Source organism: Pipistrellus hanaki, assembly GCF_964339955.1.
Source record: "Pipistrellus hanaki genome assembly, chromosome: 3".
NCBI classification, from domain to species: Eukaryota; Metazoa; Chordata; class Mammalia; order Chiroptera; family Vespertilionidae; genus Pipistrellus; species Pipistrellus hanaki.
The window spans coordinates 67,084,900-67,108,708 of NC_140505.1; the positions used below are offsets into that span (position 1 = coordinate 67,084,900).

Here is a 23,809-nt window from a genome sequence, read left to right on the forward strand (position 1 = left end):
AGCAAGTGTGTTTGTCATTATTTGGAAATTTCTGCATTGGTCTTCAATCTTTCGGTTTTCACTTAATCTTCTTGTGCAGATAGTAGAAATAAGACCAATAGTGGAAAGAAATGTGAAGGGAGACAGGAATTACTCTAAGCAGGGTTATAGAAGAAGGTCTTGTACTCAGCAGAGGTGGGCAGGGGAGAAGAAGGTTTCTTGCTTTTATTGATCATAATTTTTATGTTGAGCCCCATTCTAACAAGCATCATTTTGTTTAATTTTTAAAATACATAATCTAATAGTCATGTGATAGATAGAGGGGTAGAAATGAAGAATGGAGAAAGACATTAAGACTTAAAAGGAGAAAGAATATCGTTATGTGTTGTGTGAAAGAAAGAATGTAATAATAGAAGCAAGTCTCATACAGTATTAAAATTAAGTTTTAAAAGAAAATGAAACTCAACTGAGTAGCATCTAAATGCTTAGCACTGTATTGAGTGCTCCAAAACCAAAATAGGGAAAGCAAACATGGAAAGTTTATGTCATGAGGAAGATCTTTATTTGAATTTTAACTCTCCTAAAAATCATCTAATGACCTTAGGCACATTGCTTACTGTCAGGATGTTTAGACTCAGATTCTCCTTCTTTAAAACTGAGACATTCAGTATTTCTTCCAAAGCTTATAATGAAGTCAAATAACTTAAATTAAAACAATTACAGGAATGCATGACACATAATAAATGTTGAATAAGTTGTGTCTGGTATAAAGATTCTAGTAAACTAGCATGTTTGAAGTATAATGTTTAAAATGGCAAAGTTATCTAGATACTTATGTAAATATTTGATTCACAAAATTGTTAAAGGAAAAGGGTAGAAGTTATTTTATCAGTCTTGATTTCCAAGGTTCTACTTAAATAAATATCTACGTTCTGAAATGAATCATGAGATTAGGAAAATTCACAAGAAAGTACAGATCATCCTATATAATAAATGCCTAATATGCTAAGTGTCTGGTTGACCTGTTGGCCATTCAACCAAAATGTAATATGCTAATGATATGCTAAGGGTGCTCAACTGCTTGCTATGATGTGAACTGACTACCAGAGGGCAGACGCTCAACACAGGAGCTGCCCCCTGGTGGTCAGTGTGCTCCCACAGGGGGAGTGCTGCTCAGCCAGAAGCCAGGCTCATGGCTGGCAACTGCAGCTGCATTGGCGGACACTCTCCTGCCTCCGCAGCAGCACTAAGGATGTCCCACTGCTCCTGAGGGCTCCTGGACTGAGAGAGGGCAAGGCTAGGCTGAGATACTCCCCTGAGTGCACAAATTTTGTGTATTGGGCCTCAAGTTTTTCAATAAATTCCTTCTCTTTGAGATACCATATTTTTCGGACCATAAGACGCACCGGACCATAAGACGCACCAGTTTTTAGAGAAGGGAAATGAAGAAAAAAAGATTCTAAAACAAATAGTGTCCTAAAATATTTTATGTGCATTAAAACCCAACATCACAGTCATAAACACATGTAATCAACCCTGTAAAGTAAACAGCAGCATTTAGAACCATTTTAGAGCCGGGCAAGCACACAGAGACCACACAGAGCCGGGCAAGTAAAAAAACTTTTTTTTTGAAGTATATGTGTAGGCTATATTTGGACCATAAGACGCAGGGACTTTCCCCCCCCACTTCTGGGGGGGGAAAAAGTGCGTCTTATGGTCCGAAAAATACGGTAGGTACTGGATATGTCAAGTCTGTCCCCGAATACATCCATTGCATACTTATAGCAGCAAAGAGGTCAAATGAGATGTAAAGATTGTTTTGTAATTGCATCAATGCACTAGAATCTTTTAGAAGTTAGAAACTAAACAGTAAAAAGAAGTATCCTACTGTCTAAGAATACAGTAATTCTTTCTTAACCTCCTTTTGCTTATTTAATATCAAAGACATTTGGGGTTGATATGGAAAAAATGCTGCCATGACCCAAACTTCTGTTAAAGCACTCTTCTTCATCCTTCCATTAGAATCTGAGTCTAATTTATGTTTTTTAATAGCAAGTTAAAATATCACATGCAAGTTTACTATTTTTTAACTTTAAAAAATATCCTCACTACAGTATACATGTTATTGATGTTTAGAGAGAAAAGAGGAGGAGAAGGAAGTGCTGGGGTGGGGGGGTGGTGAGGGAAAGAGGAAGGGAAGGAGGGAGGGAGGGAGGGAGGGAGAGGGAGAGAGAAAAACGTAGGTTGCCTTCTGTCAGTACCCCCCACCAGAGATAAAACCAACAATCTAATTATGTACCCTGACTGGGAATTGAACCTGCTACTTTTTTGGTATATGGGACAACTTTCTAATCAACTAAGCCCACTGGTGAGGACCCAAGTTTATTTTTAAACAACACATGTGCCTCACAGTTTGAGCTACACAAAGTGTACTTGGCACCTGGAGTGGTAAGTGCTTTCACCAGAGCATGCTCAGCTCTCTTTCCTACAGAAACATTGAGTACATTGAAATATGTAGCTCAGAATTTTACAGACAGCACCAGAAGATGTCCAACAATGCAGGACCTTTCCTAATTATTGAGTACGTAATATTCCCCCCAAAAACCTGCTGGTCTCCAATCTCAGTGAGGTTCAAACAGATGGCTTTTAACTGAAAAAAGGCCTGAAACTTGGGTGAAAAAGAAAGGGTCTGATAGAAGACTAAATACTCCAGGACCTTATAGAACATTCCTCAAATATTAAGGACAAAGAAAACATTTTGAAGGGAATGATTATTTATTTAAATGTAATTAACTCCTTCAGTGGACTACATTTTCTTACTTTATTCTCATGATAGCCTATGGAGTAGCTTTTACTCTTTGTTTTTACAGAAAGGGTAAACTGAGCATGAACGAATTGACTGTTTACAGCAGTACACAGGTATAATATTAGAGGCAAAACAGTGATTCTAACTTTTGTAAATATTTGCTTTTACACAGATTCTACATAAATAGCCCTATTCTTGATTAAATCATGAGATAAAAGGAATTCATAAGCTAAATCCTATATATTCAGTTGTCCTTTTTTGTGGCATTTTTCTGGCCTCATTTCTTTTAGTCATTCAAAAATTTACTAATTTTTCAGTGAACTCTTGCTGGGCTTTTGATTGGAATGATATCAAGAGATACCTGAATTCTCTAAAACTTTTTACTTTATATAGATAGTATAATTTTATTTCTGTACATCTTATTCCAATTTCAATTGAAATTTAAAAAATATATACATTTTATTGATTTTTTACAGAGAGAAAGGGAGAGAGATAGAGAGCTAGAAACGTCGATGAGGGAGAAACATCGACTAGCTGCCTCTTGCACACCCCCTACCGGGATTGTGCCTTCAACCAACGTACATGCCCCTGACCGGAATCGAACCTGGGACCTTTCAGTCCGCAGACCGACACTCTACCACTGAGCCAAACCGGTTTCAGCATCAATTGAAATTTTTTAATGATAGGGATAATGTTTTACTTTTTTTAGTGGTCTTCCATTAATATCATCAGTGGCTTCTGATTGAGTGAATGAATGAATAAGTGAATGAGTGAAACAACTTAAGATTGCCTATAGTAGCAAAGGAGCTCTTGGTGGGAGCTCCATACTGACAACTATTGCAGGTCCTTTTCTTACCATGCCCTGGAGTGTTCTTTGCCTGAAAATGGTGAGAATGGCCTAGAATCCAGAAGCCAGTTTACAGTCTTGAAACTACCAATAGGTAATGATATGCAAGGCCTTGGGGCGTTCAGTTTTCTGGTCTCAGTTACATATCTACTAAATATGAGTTCATTTTAATTTTTATAATTTTATTTATTTTTAATTTTTGTTTTTTAAAATTTTGTTTTAATAAAGCATTTGCTTAGGTAGACTTTTATCTTCTTTATTTTTAGTTAGTTCTCACCCGAGGATATTTTTCCCATTGCTTTTCAGAAGAGAGAGAGAGAGAGGGGAGTGGGGGAGGAAAAGAGGGGACAAGGTAAGGAAGGGAAGGGAGGCAGGGAGAGAGAGAAAGAGACATCATTGTGAAAGAGACATATCGATTGGTTGCTTCCCACAGGCACCCTGACCAGGGCAGGGAGTGAACCTGCAATCCAGGTATGTGCCCTTGAATGGGAATCGAACCTGGGACCCTTCAATGTGCAGGCCAACACTCCAGTCACTAGAAACACTGGCCAGGGCACCAGTAACTATTCTTACCAGTCGTTTTCTTAGGGGAATGTTAGTTGTGACATGTTAAAGGAACCTTTACTTTGTAGTGTACTTCTATGTTGTTTGAATTATTTGACAATAAAATTTAAAAATTAATTTCTGTTTCCTGTAGGACAATTATAGAATAAAAGAACAATTAGCTGGAATAGTATGTTTACTCTTTTTAAAAAATCTTTATATATATTTATATGTGTATTGTTTAACAGGAAAGTAAAAAGGTGACTTTGCCTTGTCAACATAAATGTATCTTGAAAATTGTAGCAAGATATGTGAGTCATTTGTTTTATTTTAAAACAGTCACAGCTTAGAAATGACCTTAGCTTTCCACAGTGAAAGACATTTTTGTCAAGTATATTACATACACAGGGTCCCATTAATCCAGTAAACTGCATTCAGAAAGCAATACATTTGATAGTTAATTATTCCAAATGGTGCCAATGATTAAAAGGGACACCCATTTGTAATGACGGGGATCTGTGTAATGGTTATCCGGGAGAATGTTTGTTCAAGTGTGAGGAGAGAGGTAATTGATGAAGTGAAAAGTTGCATAGATCTTCCTCAGGCTTAGAAGCAACAGCTTGGGAAAAGCTGGGGATGCACTGTGAGTACCTACGGAATTTAGAAAAGAGGGTAAATATGTGGATAAGATTTTAAATTTGATAATTTGAGGTCAAGTATTATATGAGTCAACAGAAATGCATGTTTTATGTGTTACATTCCTTTGGGCATTTGTATGTTCATATAAAATTATATATTATTTGTATATTTGCAGCCCTTCTCATTGACTGAGTCTTTAAAATTTGGAGTCTAATACTTGCTGATCATATTGATATTTTTCTACTAGAATTTCAAGGGATTTATAGACAATGTGAATTTTCCAAACATTTGAAAAGTCTAATGTAATAATATACCACATATTTCTAAAAATTTGTCCACTGCCCCCTTTACCACATGCACATCCTCCATTTACCAGTAACAGAGCAAGATACTCTTGTAGGTTATTTGGCATCTAAACATGCCATACACCAGTCCTTTCCCCAGAGCCCACTGTTGGTACAGGACCCCAGCGTGCTGGTCTTTCAGTGATCAAGAGAGGAAGCTGATGGGAGTACCCTCTGCTGCAAACCCTCTGCTCCTTTCACTCCCTAGGCCCTTCTCCTCCAGCACATTGTTCTCTGTGGGAGGAGAAAGGAGCACACCATTTAGTTGCATTTAAAATCTGGTCTTGTCTCCTCTGATACTCTACAAATGTTCCCTTGACCCAAGAAAAGCTTCTTCCTCTTGCTGTGCCTACGGTTTTGTCCTTACCTTATATTCTGCATCTTTTCACTGCTGAGGATAGGATCCATTTCTGTTGTCTTTAGTTAAAGGAAACTTTGGTGAATGCATTATTTTTTTTCCTTTGGAAGAACCCTGCTCTTATATTTGGACCACATAGTTTTCAAGGCGTTTGTCTCACTATAGCTATTAACAGAAATATAATTTTACTAGGAGCCCAGCCCGTGATTTGAAATCGTGTGGTGCTGCCCACCCTTGAGTCTCCGGTCTTGCCTTGCCTTGCTCCAGTCTGGCCCTGCCTCCCTCTCTGGCCCTTGAAGCAGCCTCAGCTGCTGCTGATAGGCCCTGTCCCAGCACAGGCACACAGAGGCCCCTGCTGCCACCCCTGACACTGGGCTCACAACCTTCTCCTGTCCAGTCGACCCATTTAATTAGCATATTTCTCTATTACATACACACACACAAACACACACACACACACACACACACACACACACACTCTCTCTCTCAGTGTTGAGGAATGACCTCTTATTCTAAGTGTTATTTGTTCCCCAGAGGAAATAAAATGTCATTGATCCCGAAATGGCAAGGCTATGGGGAAAATCTCAGGAAAGGAAAGAATCTGCAGATACCATCTCTAATTATTTCCTGGTTTACTTTCTCTGCTAGGTTGCATGAATCTTAGTCTTAGTCACCCTGCCTTTAATTCCATTCAGTTCTCATATTTGCAGTTTCTACTGATGAGCTAGGTAGGCTCTTAATAGCCAGGATGGTAAAATGTCCAGAGTGGAATAGCAGAGCAGGAGTCCAGAATCTTGATGCTTGCTTGTTAGACTCTTAGTCTCTTCCCACTTCAATTTGCTTATTGTAAAATGAGATTTTTATTAGATGATTTTCTGTTATTTTAATTCGGGATAAGGGATTTGACACTTCCAGAAATTCAGATAATTACTTAATGTATAAACTTGATGTTTCTGGCATCAAGTAAAATAGTCTGAAGAATAGGAATATGATTCATTAAAAATTGTAAAGATTAAGAATTTTGACATTCACCAGAGAATCTCAGTTAGTAGGTATTTTAGATGTCAAAAGTGTTGTTCTGCTTAGTGTTTCATTTTCTGTTCTGCTTTGGCTTGTTCATATATGTTTTTTTTTTTTTTAATTTTTATTTAAATAAACAGCAAATTTATTTTCCTACAGTCCTGAAGACTGGAAGTCCAAGATCAAGCTGCTAGCAGGGTTGGAATCTAGCGAGGGCTCTGCCTTTGGGTTGCAGATAGTCACCTTTTTGGTGTACATCTTTTGAGCAGTAAATTTTAATGTCAGACATTTTCAGGAAGCATTTAAACTAAAGCTTTTTTAATTAATAAACTTGAATACTTTACAGTAAGGGATATTTCAGTTCCTGTAAAGATGCTTCTCTACTAAGATGTTAATGCTTCCTTGTTCAAGTGTCAGTGGCCCAACATCATTGTGAAGCAATTAGGTTTAAAGTAAGATTCTCTAATAAGATTTAAGCTACCACATTCCCATTAATGAAAGACTTCTCCCTTTCCCTTTCATAGAATGGTTCTGTTAAATACTGCCTTTTTTTCTTTTTAAATAACACATTAGGTTAATATGCTAAAAGTAATGTTTTTTTGGAAGGCAGGCTGAATGACTTTGGGAAATCATGATTTTATAAAAAGCCTGTAACTTTAAATTTGGACATTGGGAAGGAGGTAGAAATGTTACTTATGTTCTTAGAAGTTTCTGTTGGGGCACTGGGTAAAATAAAGCACCAGGGGTTTTTGAATCCTGTCTTGGTTTAGCTCTCCGCTTTCCTTGATAAGATGTGTACACAGGAACCCACAGCAAAGAAAGGTAAAACATCCTTTATTGTTAATGTGGCTTTTGTCTGAATACACCAAATCGAATTCTCTGGTGTAGGGTAAGTGGTGTGAGGCTGAGGCCTAAGGTTGCTGACCTTTTGTCCAGGACCCAATTCTGTACTTTCCCCGTATGCCTGCTACCTATATAGGGCGACAACCAAGGAGATGAGAGGGGCAGATTCAGTCCTGGAAAATGTCAGGCTCTCTTACCTACACTAGCTCTTTAGGAAGGAAAAAATGAAAGGTGAGAGGTTTACACTCCATGCTTAATCTTTAAAGTGGAGGGGTCAAAAGTGGTTGGAAAAGGGGCTAAGATTTTCTTTTCATATAAAAGTATACCTGGCTTTCTCACTACACAGCTCTAGTTACAGACTGCTTGGCATGGGCTACTATGTCCTTAGATATGTGAGGGCTGCACCGTGACATTCAAGAAAATGGAAATGTGGCTATGTTCTGGAAACACTAAACTGCCGAGAATTAAAGTTCTATACAGTTGGGAGGGAGAATCCAGGGTGAGGGGTAGCAGACAAAGGTTTCTTTGGCAGCACTACCTGTGCCATCAGATTGGCAGTCAAACCCGTGCATATGTGCAGTGTATAAGCACTATCTCTGCCTTTGGCTCTGAGGAAACACCAATGCATTTTAAAATCATCCCATTTTGGTCTGGTTGAAGAATTTTTGGGTTACCTAGGTTTCTATCTTTTCATTGTAAAGCAACAACAAAAACTTTTCACCCTAGCTGGTTTGGTTTGGTTTAGTGGTTAGAGCCTATGCCTGCTGACTGAAGGGTTTTGGATTCATTTCCATGGTCAAGGGCACATACCTTCATTGCTGGCTGGATCCCTGGCCCTGGTTTGGGCGCATTCAGTAGGCAACCAGTTGATGTGTCTCTCACATCAATGTTTCTCTCTCTCCCCCTTCCTTCCATTCTGTCTAAAAAATCTAATGGAAAAAATATCCTCAGTTGAGGATTAACCAAAAAAAAAAAAAAAAAAAAAAATTATCTTCATTTCTACATATACTTTTCAAATCAAGAAGTGGTCAAATTAACATTATTCAAAAAGAGAGTGTTTGAAACTCAGTCTTATAAAGATTTTTTTTCCTATTTTTAAGTTGTGGTTATTTTATACAGCACATTTTTACAGTTAAAGTCATTTTTATGTGTACAGTTCTATGGCATTAAGTGTGCTCACATTGTTGTGCAAGCATCACCACCACCCCACCCCCAGAACTTATCTTCCCCCCTGATACTCTGTACTCTTTAGGAACTAACTGCCCATTCCCTTCTCTCCTATTTAAAGGTCATTTTTAAAGGCATTCCCCAGGCAAAGCATAACATGAACCCTGCCGGTCCCGTCATCTCTCTGCAGGTGGAAGGCATGTGCGCTGCACTGGGTTTGCACATGGGGAAGGCTGTGCAATGGAGGAGAGATCTGTAGATGAGCCAGGAGTTTTATAGGGCTATGTAGGTCTGCATAGCATGTGATTTTGCTTGAAAGGACGATGACATAGATATATAAGTATCAAAAGCCAAGATTATTTTTTGAATGTTCCAAATTTAGGTGCTTCGGTGCTTCTGGGAAAGAAATTAGCAGAACATTTGATTCTTAGAAACAGACAAGGCACAGAATGAAGTTCCAATTAGGTAGGCCACTTGGAGACTAGGATGGTTCCCAACTATAGCTGGTTACATTCTAGAACACAGAGGAATAGAGATTCAATAACAGAAATGAAGAAAATGACTTGAATTTTCAACTGAACTATCAGAGATAAGCCCATAAAATCTGAGGGGTCAGGGTAACTACTTATCAGAGAGTCTGCGTAATAAAGGTTGAATGGAATTGAATACCTAGGTATTGACTTCATCTTCTCTTTCAGTCACAGACACACACAAAATAAAGCATTTTTAAAATTTTTTTATCGGAGGTTATGGTACATTTATACCCTTCCTAGGTCAATGCTAAACTCAAAGCCTGGACAAGTGAGTGGTTCTTATGATAGGGGTGGGGTCCCATAGCTTAATTTTTCTCATATCTAAACAAACTTGCATTGACATACCACATTCTGATTAGTTTTTTTTTTTTTTTGCAAAAATACAAGGGTCTGAAGAATACTAGTACAAGCAAGCTTTCAGTGAAAAATTCTGCTTCTTAAACTTGAACTTTTTTTTTCAGTATTTTGGAATAATGGTTATTTTTTATGTCTTATTACATTTCTTCTACCAGGTTTTGGATAATCACTCTGGCCATTTTGATGAAACTCTTTTATGTTTTCCCCAAGTATTTGTAATACATTCCATAAACAAATTTTTAAAATATATTTCAAAATGATAACATATCAGAGGTGTGCAGCTCACTATTGATATGGCATTTCTTTTTATCTGTTAATGTAATTTATTGTCACTTATTCTGTTCCCAAGTTCTCAGCACTGTGTGTGCAAATACTATTAAGTGGGCTTATTGAGTCTTTCCATTCTGCAGCATGCTGAATTGCTGGACTTCATTTGGATATAATCTTCCTAAATTCGGAATGATCACTGTGTTCTCATTCTTGCTATAATAGGCTTTCCTCTCCTTCTTCAATATATTTTCTGTGTGTGTATTAGTATGCCATTCATTAACTTTTAGAGACTTTGCTTTTTTTTTTTTTTTCAAAGATACATTTTACTAATATCAGCATAGCATATATAGGAAGTAGGTTGCACTGGCAAAAATAATAGTAGGAAATTTATTTTTATAAATACATTTATTATTATGACTGGGAAATAGCATCATTCAGGAAGATTCATAAGAGGCAGGTACTTAAAGTGGAGAGATCTTGAGGCTACATAATAAAAATTGTAGGGATATCATTATGCGTAGTTGTGATGAGCCAGGAGAGATCATGTGAGAATAGACTTCAGTGTTCTTTTGGTTGGGTTTTTAACTCTTTTATGATTTCTCTGCTTTGCCCCTCCTCATATCTTTGGTCCATTTAATCAAATCTCTTCTCAATTTATAACTAATTATAACATGATCAACTATCTCAGGGTTATTTTTATTCCCAATGCATATCTTACTGAGTTAAAACAGTTGTTGAATGTATGAATTTGAAGGGTCTTGATATTTTCTTTGGTTTGAATTCCTGTTTTTCTGATATCTAAATATTTAATTATGAAGGGGTGTTTACATACTAGGGGACGACAAGAAAGTGGATATTTTAGTGGTGATACTTTTGAGATGAACAAAATTGTTAATTACTATGACTTCAGAGGTCATGAAAGTTAAGTTTTATAACATCTAGACCAATTTGTTATTTCATAATAGGAATAAAGTGGTGGGGAAACAGATATTTTAGGTCAACTATATAGAAATCGTTATCATTTTGAAGTATATTTTTAGAATTTGTTTATGGAATGTATTCCAAATACTTGGGGATCTCTTTGTACTTGTAGTAATGGTTCAAGACAAAATCTAGACACAGCCCTAATTACGGGTTAGTCAAATAGTGAAATCCTTTTTCCTATCCATTGTTAGGCCAGTTGTGGAGAAAAGTCCTTCAAAAGTCCTTGGTTTGTAATATTGTCCACTAAAATAGAATGCCACTTAAAGAGAAATATGCATTTATTTGCTATACTTTTGATGATTGCTATAATTGAAATAATCTATTCCACAAAATTTTATTTAGTGTTTCAGCCACTCTTATATATAATATCATTCGTAGCCTGGAATTGCCAAACAGACATCGTTTTGCTAGGAAAATACTCTGATTACTAATGGCAGTCATATATTAATATTTGCATAGAGAAATATCCAGTGTCTCCCTTCTGTGTTGTTAGGTACATAATCATTTATTTATGTGACTAGAAATATTAAAACTGGGTTTGACAGACCAGATATGACTACAGCTATTTACACATTTATGATTTTCCATACCAAATCATTTTCTTTGACATTTTGCCAAGAGGGTATTGCCTATTTAAAAAATAATTTAAGTTTTCAGTTCTTTCTATGTCATACATATTTTCTGCTTTTAAGCTGCCTAAACTTTTTTTGAAACCATTTTCTATCACAAGCACCAGTAGTAGTAACTCTTAAAATTCTATTTTTCTTTCTCGACCATTTGGCTCTTCTCAAATTTGGACCCTTTAATTCCCAAGAATATTGCATTCACACTGTGTGACTGAATAACTCACCCGCCTGCAAAGTAAGCCACAATTTCGGAGTAGAATTGGGTGCAACTCCAGTGTCTTGTTACTGTTTTTCCATAGCTTTAAATCCTGCTCATTGTGTTCAGGAGAACAAGCATTTTTCTTTCCTCCTTGAGGTCCATTCACCTTCCCACTTACTCGGCCACAGACCATGTACAGCAAGGGAAAATTTCATCAGGGTAAATGCAGAGCCTGAGGTGCTATTTCTTTTCTATGTGCTTGGTTACAGAGCGCTTTTCTCATGTGCATTCCCTGCCCTGAGGCTGCTCTGAGGCTGTGGTACCATGGTCAGTGCTCTTTTCTGGGAGCTGCCCTAAGTCCTCTATGCTTAGATTTCCTCCTCACTAAAATGAGATGATTAAACTTAATATTCCAGGGCTGTTTTTCTTCTAAAATTTGAAACCTATAAAATTTTGACAGTTTTTATTAGTCCCTTAGAACCTCAATAGTTAGAAAGCAAGAAGAAAAATAAACACAATTAGCCCTAACCGATTTGGCTCAGTGGATAGAGCATTGGCCTGCGGACTCAAGGGTCGCAGGTTTGATTCTAGTCAAGGGCATGAACCTTGGTTGCCCGCACATCCCCAGTAGGGAGTATGCAGGAGGCAGCTGATCGATATTTTTGTCTCATTGATGTTTCTAACTCTCTATCCCTCTCCCTTCCTCTATGTAAAAAAAAAAAAAAAAAAAAATCAATAAAATATATATTTAAAAAAATAAACAAACACAATTTATGTAAACATTATCTAGTTTAAAACCTCTTACCCCATTTGAAGATTGTAGAGGACTTCAGTTTTCATTCCCTAAATATGTGACTTATGCTGCTTTATTTATATAATTGAGTTGACTTGATTGGCTTCTATCAGTGTTATAGAAAATGTTTATTTAATCAGGAATATTTTTGTCTTCTCAAGGCTGTGTAAAAACAATCTAATGAGCAAAAAGTAATTTATTGTAAACATGTACCATGTAGAATTTAATAGCATTTGTGCTAAAAGAACACTAGAAAACAGTTGAAATGCTTAATACTTTAAATCATTGAAATCAAATACATGTAACCAGGAAGCATCCACAAAAATTAAATAAGCAACTATTAGTAGTATTTACTGATACAGTAGTCCTCCCCTATCTGCAGGGGATACGTTTCAAGACCTCCCAGTGGATACCTGAAACCGGTGATACCAAACCCTATATGTGCTATGTTTTTCCCATACATACATACATACATACATACCAAGATAAAGTTTAATGTAAAAATATGGCACAATAAAATTAATTAAAAACGGTAATTATTTAACAATATACTGTAATAGGTTACATGAATGTAGTGTATCTTTCTCTTAAAATACCTGGTGATGTAACATGACTCGGTGCCTACATAATGAGATGATGTGAAGTACTCAACTGCACATAATTAAAATGTAGGAATTATTTTCTTACATTTTCCATTTACTATTTTGGGCTGCCATTGACTACAGTTGGCTGAAACCGTGGAACGTGAAACCACGGATAAGGGGGGACTGCTGTACTCAATTTCAAAAAGAGAAAACTCAAGTATTGCTTTTTGTGCCTCTGCTAGATAACTTGCAAATTTATAACTGCATATTCTAGAACTTTGCAATAGTAAAATACTATATGATAAAACTTACATGGAAATGTTATTCCTGAAAAAAAGGTCACATATGATTAAATCAATGCGATTATAACATAATGGAAAATGAACTGAAATTAGATGTACCAGTGGGAATTATGATTTTAATAAAAAAATTAATAAACAAAATATTTCAAAAGAAGATTTTTAAAATATAATTTTGGGGCTATTTTTGAAACTTTGAAAATAGGAAAAGAATAAAGAGAAAATGTAATTTAAAAAGGCTTGTTAGTTCATGGCTCTCAACAACATGGAAAGCTTTGTCATCTTTGACTTCATTCTGACATAAAACCCTTATAAACATGTGGCTTATGCTGTGTCAGTGATCAGAACCAATTTTGAACAGTATTAATCTTCCCTCGGAAAAATGCAGCCTTACACAATACCTCTAGGAAGTAAGATTAAACCTCTAATGGCAAAAAAGCTAGATCACAATTATAGATGGCTCTAATAATCTGACTTCATGATTTAGAGTTTTATCTTATCTCTGCAAAAATCTATTGTTGTTTTTTTTTTAGTGTATTTTGTACTGATTTTAGAAGAGGAGCTCCACCAAAGGGTGGGATGAATCTTAAAATGTGCTGTCTTTGTAGGTTCCTGAGTTGTGGTTAGGCACTTTGATTCTTGTCCCCATTTTTCTGTCAAGGCTGTAAGTGAGGGAAGGTCATAGGAAGGTAATTATCGGTTTCTCCCCCTCCCCCCCCAACCCCCAACTCCTCTTAAAGGACCACTGTCCCTAGGTCATAGATGAAGGATGTAAACCCCAGTGAGATTCAGTGGTTGGGATATGACAGGACAGGGGGATGCAGGACTTTGGTGTCAGATTCTAAACCTGAGTTCCCTGTGGGGCCTTGCATTCTCTCCTGGCTAGTATTTCACAGAGATGCTGTCAGCATGGGTAGCTGAAATAGGATTTTGTGAAAAACTTTACTCCCACTAAATCTCCTCCTTTATTCTTATTCCTCTTTAATGCAACATTTAGACCCTGCTTTATCAGTGACCTTTGCGTAAACATTTTCACTGGTTTTCCATTGATTTGAGGCAGTCCATTATCTGACTGTAGTTTTTTTCAACAATATTTTTCATTATTTCTCCATATAAAAGATTTTGTCCAAGTAATTTTATTTGAATAATAGTCTGATTACCTAGTTTCATATCAATAAAAGCATATTTCTATCTTGTGTTTTTTTTTGTTTTTTTTTTTAATCCTGTTGTTTTCTGTTTTAGAAAACTGCTTCTTATTCCTTTGTCCCCATTCTATCTTTTCCCAGCCATTCTTTTACAATATATAGTAGCAGAGAAGAAAGGGGTAAAAATACCCACATAATTTAATTGCATTATTGTTATACTGCACATTAAACTCAGCAAGAGTCTAATTTGTCATTTTGTAAAAAGGCAGAATTGACTAAAACATGTTTCAAAAAGTGAAAGTATACTGGAATTGAGAAATAAACTGATGAAAAAAATTAGAATCAGCTCTTCTCTATGTGATAAAGATAAAATATATTTTTTTTCTCAAAAGTAGAGTATGGCCATTTGATCAGGCAAAGGAAACAAAGTCCACTAACATAAGTTTTATTAGTCTTCATCCGAAACTTTCAACCAATATGACAAGTCAAGGAAAAGGTAAAAGTACTCGCAATAACGAGACAAATGTGTCATTATTTGCTGGCACGTAGGAAACCTCTGACTGTGACTGGGATTAGTAACAGAACTGATAACATGTATCCATCCTGGTTTCTCTTCTCCGGTCTCTACATCCAGCTACCTCTTGTACAACTGAATGTGGTTAAAATTGGACTTGTTCAAACCTGTTGTTCATTTGTTTCTGAATTAAACAACAGCAGCATCTGCCTGGTTGCTTAAGCAACCTGAGTGCGCCCGTCTACTTTATTTTGCAGGTTCATGTATATCTACACACAAACAGCTATACATACATACATACATAATAGGTTCATATATATCTACACACAAACAGCTATACACACACACATAATAGGTTCATATATATCTACACACAGCTATACACACACACATAATAGGTTCATATATATCTACACACACATACATACATACATACATACATAATAGGTTCATATATATCTACCCTGTTTCCCCGAAAATAAGACAGTGTCTTATATTAATTTTTGCTCCCAAAGATGCGCTAAGTCTTATTTTCAGGGGATGTCTTATTTTTCCATGAAGAAGAATACGGTACATATTTATTGTTAAGTGAAAATAAAGGAAATTTATTACCTGTATATGGTATGGTAGTAAGGTAGTTGTCAACCCAAACCAGACAAACTGAATCCTACAGTATCAAGAATTTACTCATTTATTCAATGACAATCATGTCATCATCTTCTGGAATATCATCATAACAATCCAATCCTGAATTTCCTGGTGAATTTCTTGTGACTCCATTTCTTTCAGAATCAGTGGGCCAAATCTCTCATCTTTTGCCTAGGGGGAGCCTTATTTTCGGGGGATGCCTTATATTTCACTCAGAAGGAAACCTGTAAGTAGGTCTTATTTTCGGAGGATGTCTTATTTTCGGGGAAACACGGTACACACAAACAGCTATACATACATACATACATACATACATAAATACATCTAACAGACACTTATGGAGTACTTGCTATGTTCCAGGCCTTATTCTTGGTGCTTAGAATAGTGAACAAAATATCTACTTTATTTATTTACTTAAAAATATTTTTTAAATCATTTCAGAAAAGAAGGAAGAGGGAGACAGAGACAGAAACATCAATGATGAGAGAGAACCATTGATCGGCTGCCTCCTGCACACTCCACACTGGGGTCCGAGCATGAAACCTGGGCATGTACCATGACCTCTTGGTTCATAGGTCTATGTTCAACCACTGAGCCATGCAGGCTGGGCCAAAATTTCTACTTTTAAAGGATTTGTTTTCTAATAGGGGAAGAGATACAATATCCAATTTATAGTATGTGAGAGTAAGTGCTATAGAGGAGGGAATAAAAGGTAAGAATGATGGTGATAGGAATACAGTGGTTGGGGTTGCTGTTCTGTACAAACCAGTAAGGGAATCTTTTCCATTAAGGTTTAACAGGATTTTTCCAATGCACTGTAGTGAAGAGACTAGAGTTGGTCAAGCCTGGATATAGGAGATGAGTTAGGTTAGGAAGCAGTTTTAGTCCAGGTGAGAAAGAATGGTAGCCACAAGCAGGGAGAAGTAATAGACAGGGAGATGTAAAGAATGCTTATTTTAGTGAATGTTTTGTAGTTAGAGTTGGCGCATTCACTGATTGATTTGAATAAGGTTTTCAGGGAAAGGAGGATGAATTCAACCTTATTGACTTGAGAAATTGCAACATCATTTTCTTTGATGAGGAAACTGTTGAAAGAATAGGTGTGGAAGTGTGTGTGCGTGTGTGTATGTGTGTGTATGTGTATGTGTGTATGCGTGTGGTTTTGGATATATCAAATTGAATGTACCTATAAGACATCAAGGTAGAGATGTAGAGAGTAGGCAGTTGAATATTCAGGTCTGTAATTCAGGAGACAGAGGTGGGCTGGATTTCACTTTTGGAACTCTTCTCTCCATCTCAGTTGTTGCTGCTCTAGGTGAGGGTGCCATTTAATGTCATTTGGATTAATGTTACTCCCTTCTGTCTTGCTCTCCACCATTACTTTTAACACTCTTTCAATTCACCGCAACAGCCTGAGTTTTTCTTTAAATGCAGTTATTTTGTTGTCTATCACATACTTATACCTTAAATAGCTCCTCAGTGCTTGGAGGATAAAATCCAGACTTCTTAACCTTGTTTAAAAGGTCTTGCATGATCTGGTGCCTGATTAGTTTCTGGTGTCATTTATTTCCATTCAGTATTTTCTGCTCATTATTCTCACTTCTTTTTGTGCCCTTCATGTTCTTGCACCTTTTCTACATTCAAACACTATTCTTCCACTACTTGACCTTTCTCCCTCCATCCCCACATCTTCTCACCTGGCCATGTCTTTTTTTCTTGTAAGCTTTTCATTAGATATAACTTATTCCATGAGACTGTCCCTGACAAGTATGGGTTCAGAGGCTATTCTTTATTCTATGGTCCTTACCAAAACATAGCAGATGTATCTGTGTATTATAGTTGCCACTCACTTTGTGTTCACCTCTGTTGGTTCTTAAATTCTGTGCTAGGCAATACAGAAATAACACTATTTTGTCTAGTGTTATTTCTGTATTGCGTAGCACAGACCCGTTTAGTTGGTGTTTATAAAAAATAAACAAGGGTGAGGGGAGAATCCAAGATGGCTGCTCAGGTAGACACCTAACCGCAGCAGCACACAACAATTTCAATGGAATACAACTAAAATGTAGAGTGGACATCGCCCAGAGCTACAGGCAGTCGACTGATTGAAAATTCTACAACAAGAAGGAAAGAGAAAACCAGAAGGAAAATCAGAGGAGCTAAAAAAAAGCCTAAGCTACGGAGACATGCTGCGCGCCTGCACGCACGCGCGCGGAGGAGTCGCAGCCGGAGAGGAGGAAAGGGCTGGGTGCTGCCTGGAGTTCCCTAGCAGGAAGGAAATAGAACCCCCAGCCTGGGCAGAACCCCGAACCGGCAGCACTGAGCCCCACGTTATGGGCCAGACCCTGGGGACCCAGGCTCCGGCAGGGGGAGATGGGGCTGTGAGGCGGAATCCCAGGCGAGCAGCAAAAAGCAGGGCCCCCGGAGTCGCGCGCACATTGCTCGCAGAGGACTGAATGTTGACTCTGATGCTGGATTACCCTAGCCGGAAGGAACAGGGCCTCCGGCGGCGCTGAGCCTCAGTCCGGACTGCTCTGAACCCAAGTTCTGGGCCAATCCCTGGGGACCCAGGCTCAAGAAGAGGGAGACGGGGCTGTGAGGTGGAGTCCTGGGAGAGTGGCGAAAGGCCGAGTCCCCGGAGTCGCCCACATTGCTTGCAAGGGAAGGAATGTTGACTCTGATGCGGGATTGCCCTGGAGGGAAGGAAACGGGAGCCCCGGCTGTGTTGGGCCCCAGTTTCGACTGCTCTGAACCCCAGTCCTGGACCAGACCCTGGGGACCCAGGCTCGAGCAGGGGGAGACGGGGCTGTGAGGCAGAATCCCAGGGGAGTGGCGAAAAGCGGAGCCCCCAGATTCGCGCCCACTACGCGCAGAGGACAGTCTGTTGACTCTGATGCTAGACTCCCCTAGCGGGAAAGAGAAAAAAAAGCTCCAGACTGGAGGAATGCGACAGGGAGCAGGAGCCCCTGCCGGACACCGGCCAGCCGGGAGCCAGCAGGGAGCTGGGCGACAGGGCCCCCAGGGGGGGGTTGCCCCTGAGCCTTTTACCTCTGAGCACAGGCAACGGAGACAAGTCCTTGGGCTGCTTCCTGGGCGGCGCCGACCCCGACAACAGGCTGGAGCAGCGTGGGAGCCCACGGAGAACAAAGGGGTGCCACAGGCCAACCTGCTGAGCTCCCAGGACAAGGAGGAAGAAACCAAAGAAGTTCTCAATGTGAAGAAATCAAGTGAGAGCAAAAGATAGTAAAATTACTTAAGAAAGAATACAAAGAAGATCTTGAAAAATCAAAGACTAAGTCAGAACTCAACTCACCAGCCAACATTGCAACATATATGCGTTAAAAAAAAAAAAAAAAAAAAAAGGACAGAATGTTGGAACAGCGGCGGCCAGGCCTAGAGTGCCCAGGCACAAGGCAGTGGCAACTGGGCCCGGAGCAGAAACGGCCAGGCCCCAGAGCAGCAGCAGCCAGAACCAGAGCAACAACAGCCAGCACTGGAGCAGCCAGACCTGGGGCAGTGGCAGCCAGGCCTGAGGTGGAGGCAGCCAAGCCCAGGGTGGCCAGTCCAGGAACACCCAGACCCGGAGTGACCGGGCCCGGAGAAGCCGGGCCCAGAGTAGCTGGGTTGGGAGCAGCCAGGCCCAGAACAGCAGTAGCCAAGCCCGGAGCTTCCAGGCTGGGAGCGGCCAGGCCCGAAGCAGAGGCTGCCAGGCTGGGAGCGTCCAGGCCCGGAGCAGCCGGGTCTGGTGCGGCCAGGCCCGGAGCAGCGGCTGCCAGGCTGGGAGCGGCCAGGCCCGGAGCAGCCGGGTCTGGTGTGGCTAGGCCCGGAGCAGCAGCTGCCAGGCTGGGAGCGGCCAGGCTCTGAACAGCCGGGTCGGGTGCGGCCAGGCCCGGAGCAGCGGCTGCCAGGCTGGGAGTGGCCAGGCCCGGAGCAGCGGCTGCCAGGCTGGGAGTGGCCAGGCCCGGAGCAGCGGCTCCCAGGCTGGGAGCGGCCAGGCTCTGAACAGCCAGGTCGGGTGCGGCCAGGCCCGGAGCAGCGGCTGCCAGGCTGGGAGTGGCCAGGCCCGGAGCAGCGGCTGCCAGGCTGGGAGTGGCCAGGCCCGGAGCAGCGGCTCCCAGGCTGGGAGCGGCCAGGCCCGGAGCAGCGGCTCCCAGGCTGGGAGCGGCCAGGCCCGGAGCAGCAGCTGCCAGGCTGGGAGTGACCAGGCCCGGAGCTGCCGGGCCAGGAGCAGCCGGGCCCAGAGCAGCCGGGTCGGGTGCGGCCAGGCCCGGAGCAGCAGCAGCCAAGTCCAGAGCAACTAGGTCGGGAGCGGCAGTGACCAGACCCGGAGCAGCTGGTTGTGGAACGAACCAGAGCAACAGAAGCCAGGCCCGGAGCAGCCAGGCCCGGAACAGCTCGCTCCTCGCCTGTCCCTGCCCCACGGCTGCCTCTCAGACATGGCTGGAAACTTTTGTGGGAACTTGAGGGTCTGCTGAATCAAGTGATAAAGGCTTAGATCTGGATGTGTTGAGTTAGTATAGCGCTGGGGTGTTGATCTGTGAGTACCTTGGGTGGGGCCTGGATGAGAGTGGTTGACCTATTTGGAAATGTCTTTTGTGTGAAGTGTATCATTGGGCATGTGGAGGTATTATTGATATGAGAAAATGCTAAGTAACTGATTTACTATCTGAAAAGGGATTTACTATCGGGGAAAGGGAGGGAGGAAGAGACTGAACATAAACTGTGCACCTATGGATGAGGACAATGGGGGATGGGGAGGGGGCGGTGGGGTGGGAACCTGGTGGAGGGGGGAAGAAATGAGGAACCTTTGTAATAATATGAACAATAAAGATTGATTAAAAAAAAATAAACAAAAAAATAAACAAGGGTCAAAGTGCATGAATTCATGCACCTTGAAAGGAACTTGGGATGCAAAGCTATGGTGGCACAGGGGAGGTTCTCGGCCCATCCTCTGTGCCCTTGCCCAGCCTCTGCTGCTGCAGCCTTGGGTCTCTTGTCTTCTGGCAGCCCCACTTCCCACTGTTGCCATTCCTACGCGCTAACAGCACCAGCCACGCTCACACCTGCTGACAGCACGGAGTGATCGGGTCTAGCACCAGCAGCAGGTGCAAGCAGGGCCAGTGCTGTCAAGCAGGTGAGAGCTGAGGCTACTGCTCCAATTGTCCATCAGGAGCAGAGGGAGGTGGAGAAGCCCCGAGGGGTGATTGCAACTGGCAGCCGCTGCTGGCACCCACTGAGGAGCCAAGCAATTGGGACTGGTGCAGGGCACCAGCTGTGAGTGTGAGCAGTGACTCCGATGCCAGATGCAGGTGTGTGCGAGGCCAGTGCTGGCAGTGGGTGCAAGCAGCAACTCTGGTGCCCGCAGCAGGTATGAGAGGCAGCTGCTGGCCCCAGACACCTCTCAGGACCAGGGGGGAGTGGAAAAGCCCTGAGGGGTGATCAGGTCCAGCAGCTGCCACTCACACCCGCTGACAGCACTGAGCGATTGGGGCCAGCACTGGATGCTGCCAGCAGGTGTGAGGGGGCCAGTGCTAGCAGCAGATATGAGCTCTGGATGGGACCTCCGTGCACAAGAGCAAAGAATTTTCAGTAACCACCAGAGGCTCACCCCAGTGACAGTGACCAGTGCCCTGCCTTGGTCTGGCACGCCTGCTCACCTGCTCCACTATCCTGCCACAGACGATGCCCGCCATGTTCTGTGGCCTGCTGCCCATGCCCACCATGTTCTGTTCCTGCCCTCTGGTGGTCAGTGCACGTCATAGCAATGGGTTATTCGGTTTGTTTACTGTTCGGTCTATTTGCATATTAGCCTTTTTTAAATATAGGATTCTTTTTGTTGAATGAAAGAATATGTAAAGCCTGGTCAGGGCTGGGCCAGCTGGGGGGAGGGGCCATGGGTGATTGGCCAGTGGGCCCAGCCCCGGATTGGGGTGGAGGGTAAGTGGGGGTGGAGGCGGAGGATGGGGTGGGAACCTGGTGGAGGGGGAACAGGTGGAGGGGCTGTGGGCCGATTGGGGACGGGGCTGGTTGGGGGAAGGGCCCTGAGGGGGCATGGGTGGTAGCTTTGATTGGGGCAGGACTGGCTGGGAGGAGAGGCCAATGGAAGGTTGGCTGGGTTCACTGGCCGCAGTGGGCATCTTAGTGACCGGTTGTTACAGCGTTCCAGTTGCTGGCTTTTTATATGTATAGACTAGTGGCTTGGTGTACAAAATTCATTCACATGGCGTGGGAGCAGTCCTTAGACCGACCTGCAATGTCTCGAAGTCAGGGACATCCCTGTTGCAATCTGGGACCACTGGCTCCTAACCGCTCACCTGCCTGCCTGCCTCATCACCCCTAACCACTTGCCTGCCTGCCTGATTGCCTCTAACCACCTCTTCCTCAGCTTCCATAGCTTCGTCCAGAAGGGCGTCCTAATGTCAGATTTCATTAGCATATTATGCCTTTATTATTATAGATAGATAAGCATGGTGTATCAAACATAAAAGAGCTGTATGCCTGTTTTTATTTAGCATTTTTATAGCTAATTTCTTCACTTATCTTAAGTGTAAGTCTATATATATTTTTTATAATTGTATCTTGTATACTGTTCAAATGAGCTAACATTCAGTGGGATTGGTTTCCATAGTGTACATTAGATTTATTTTTGTTACTCCTGTTAGACCTTTAAATATTTAATCTTAATAGTTTTTCTATCATAAGAGCTACCGGTGCCTATCTAAAATAGTTTAGGTGTTGGGATACCTATTAATTATTGTTATAACTATGTGATTTAAAAATGTATTATCTTTTTTGAAATTATTTCATAATAGAAAATTCCCATCCTGCCCTTTAGCAATTGAATGCATTTCTGCCCCTAACATGGATCTATCCTTGGTTTTGCAGAGAGAAGAGAAGAGGAGGATTTTGAAGAGAAGAAAGCTCTTAAAAAAAAAATTAAAGAACTTAAATTTCTAGATTCTAAAGTTGCCCAGAACCTTTGTAAGTAGAAGATTTTAATACAATTAAATTAGTAAAAGTACTAGAGCTGGTTTCTTTAAATTACTTCATTTACTTTTTGATTTATTTTTAATGTTATTTTAAAATAATTTGCATAATAAAGTCAGAGATAACTTTAGGCAACTTATGGTTTAAAATTTTCAAAAGATAATGTTCTGGTTTCTCTTTAGACCGCATAAATCTTTCGCCTTTTAAAATCTTCAAAAGATAAATGCATATTATGAAAGAAAACTGTTTAGAATGAAAATATATCTTCCATAACTTTAAAGGAATGTAACCTTTAAATTCTCTTTTTAAAAAATTTTTTTTAATTTTTTAAAAATATATTTTATTGATTTTTACAGAGAGGAAGGGCGAGAGATAGAGAGCTAGAAATGTTGATGAGAAAGAAACATCAACCAGCTGCTTCTTGCACACCCCCCACTGGGGATTTGCCCGCAACCAAAGTACATGCCCTTGACAGGAATCGAACCTGGGACCTTTAATTCCGCAGGCCGATGCTCTACCACTGAGCCAAACCGGGTTCGGCTTTTTTAAAATTTATTTTTTATTAGTTTCAGAGAGGAAGTGAGAGGGAGAGAGAAATAGAAACATTAATGATGAGAGAGAAACATTGATTAGCTGTGTCTTACATGCCCCCTACTGGGGATTGAGCCCACAACTCCCTGCATGTGCCCTTGACTAGAATAGAACCCAGAGCCCTTCATCCACAGGCTCTATCCACTGAGCCAAACCTGCTAGGGCAAATTTTCTTTTTTCAAGTATATAAATAATTAAGGAAGTAAGTGACGACAAATTTTGAAATAAATTTTGTGGTGGATTATTTCTTTTAATCCTCTGAATCTCTGTTATTTGTAGTACTTGATCACACACAAAGAAGGTTGGAATATTAATGTAAATAAGGAATCATGAGTAAAATGCCTTTCATTATTTCATCTGAACAGTTCAAAGCCTTTCCTCAAAAGTACTAACTGGAAATATTTTAGATTTAATTACTGGTACAGGGAGCTAAATGCTTAGTATTGAATTGTCTTCTTGACTGAATTACTGTTGAAGTAGAGGGCAAATAGTTTTGCTTCTAACTCATTTCTAACTGATGCTTTATATGCATCAGATACAGTTCTGTTTGGAACTGAGATAATATCTGTATATAATATTTTCTGATGGTGCAGGTCGGATATAAAGAAAAGAGACATGAACAATTGACATGTCTTTTAGCCTGTCTTTCAATTATATATATATATATATACTTTAAGTAAGCTTTTAGCAAATATGAAAAATTTTTTGTTGTTGAGAGTATAAAGATCCATGT

At 40.6% G+C, this 23,809-nt stretch overlaps 1 protein-coding gene across 3 annotated transcripts in view; it reads left to right on the forward strand.

Annotated features, from left to right (window-relative positions):
- DIAPH3 (diaphanous related formin 3) overlaps positions 1-23,809 on the forward strand; it is a 479,703-nt gene that overhangs the window by 199,034 nt on the left and 256,860 nt on the right. For all 3 annotated transcript variants that reach the window (XM_084876736.1, XM_084876737.1, XM_084876738.1), the window contains one exon: positions 22,384-22,479. In XM_084876736.1, the coding sequence (XP_084732862.1) occupies positions 22,384-22,479 (96 nt within the window). The remainder of the gene's footprint in view (positions 1-22,383; positions 22,480-23,809) is intronic.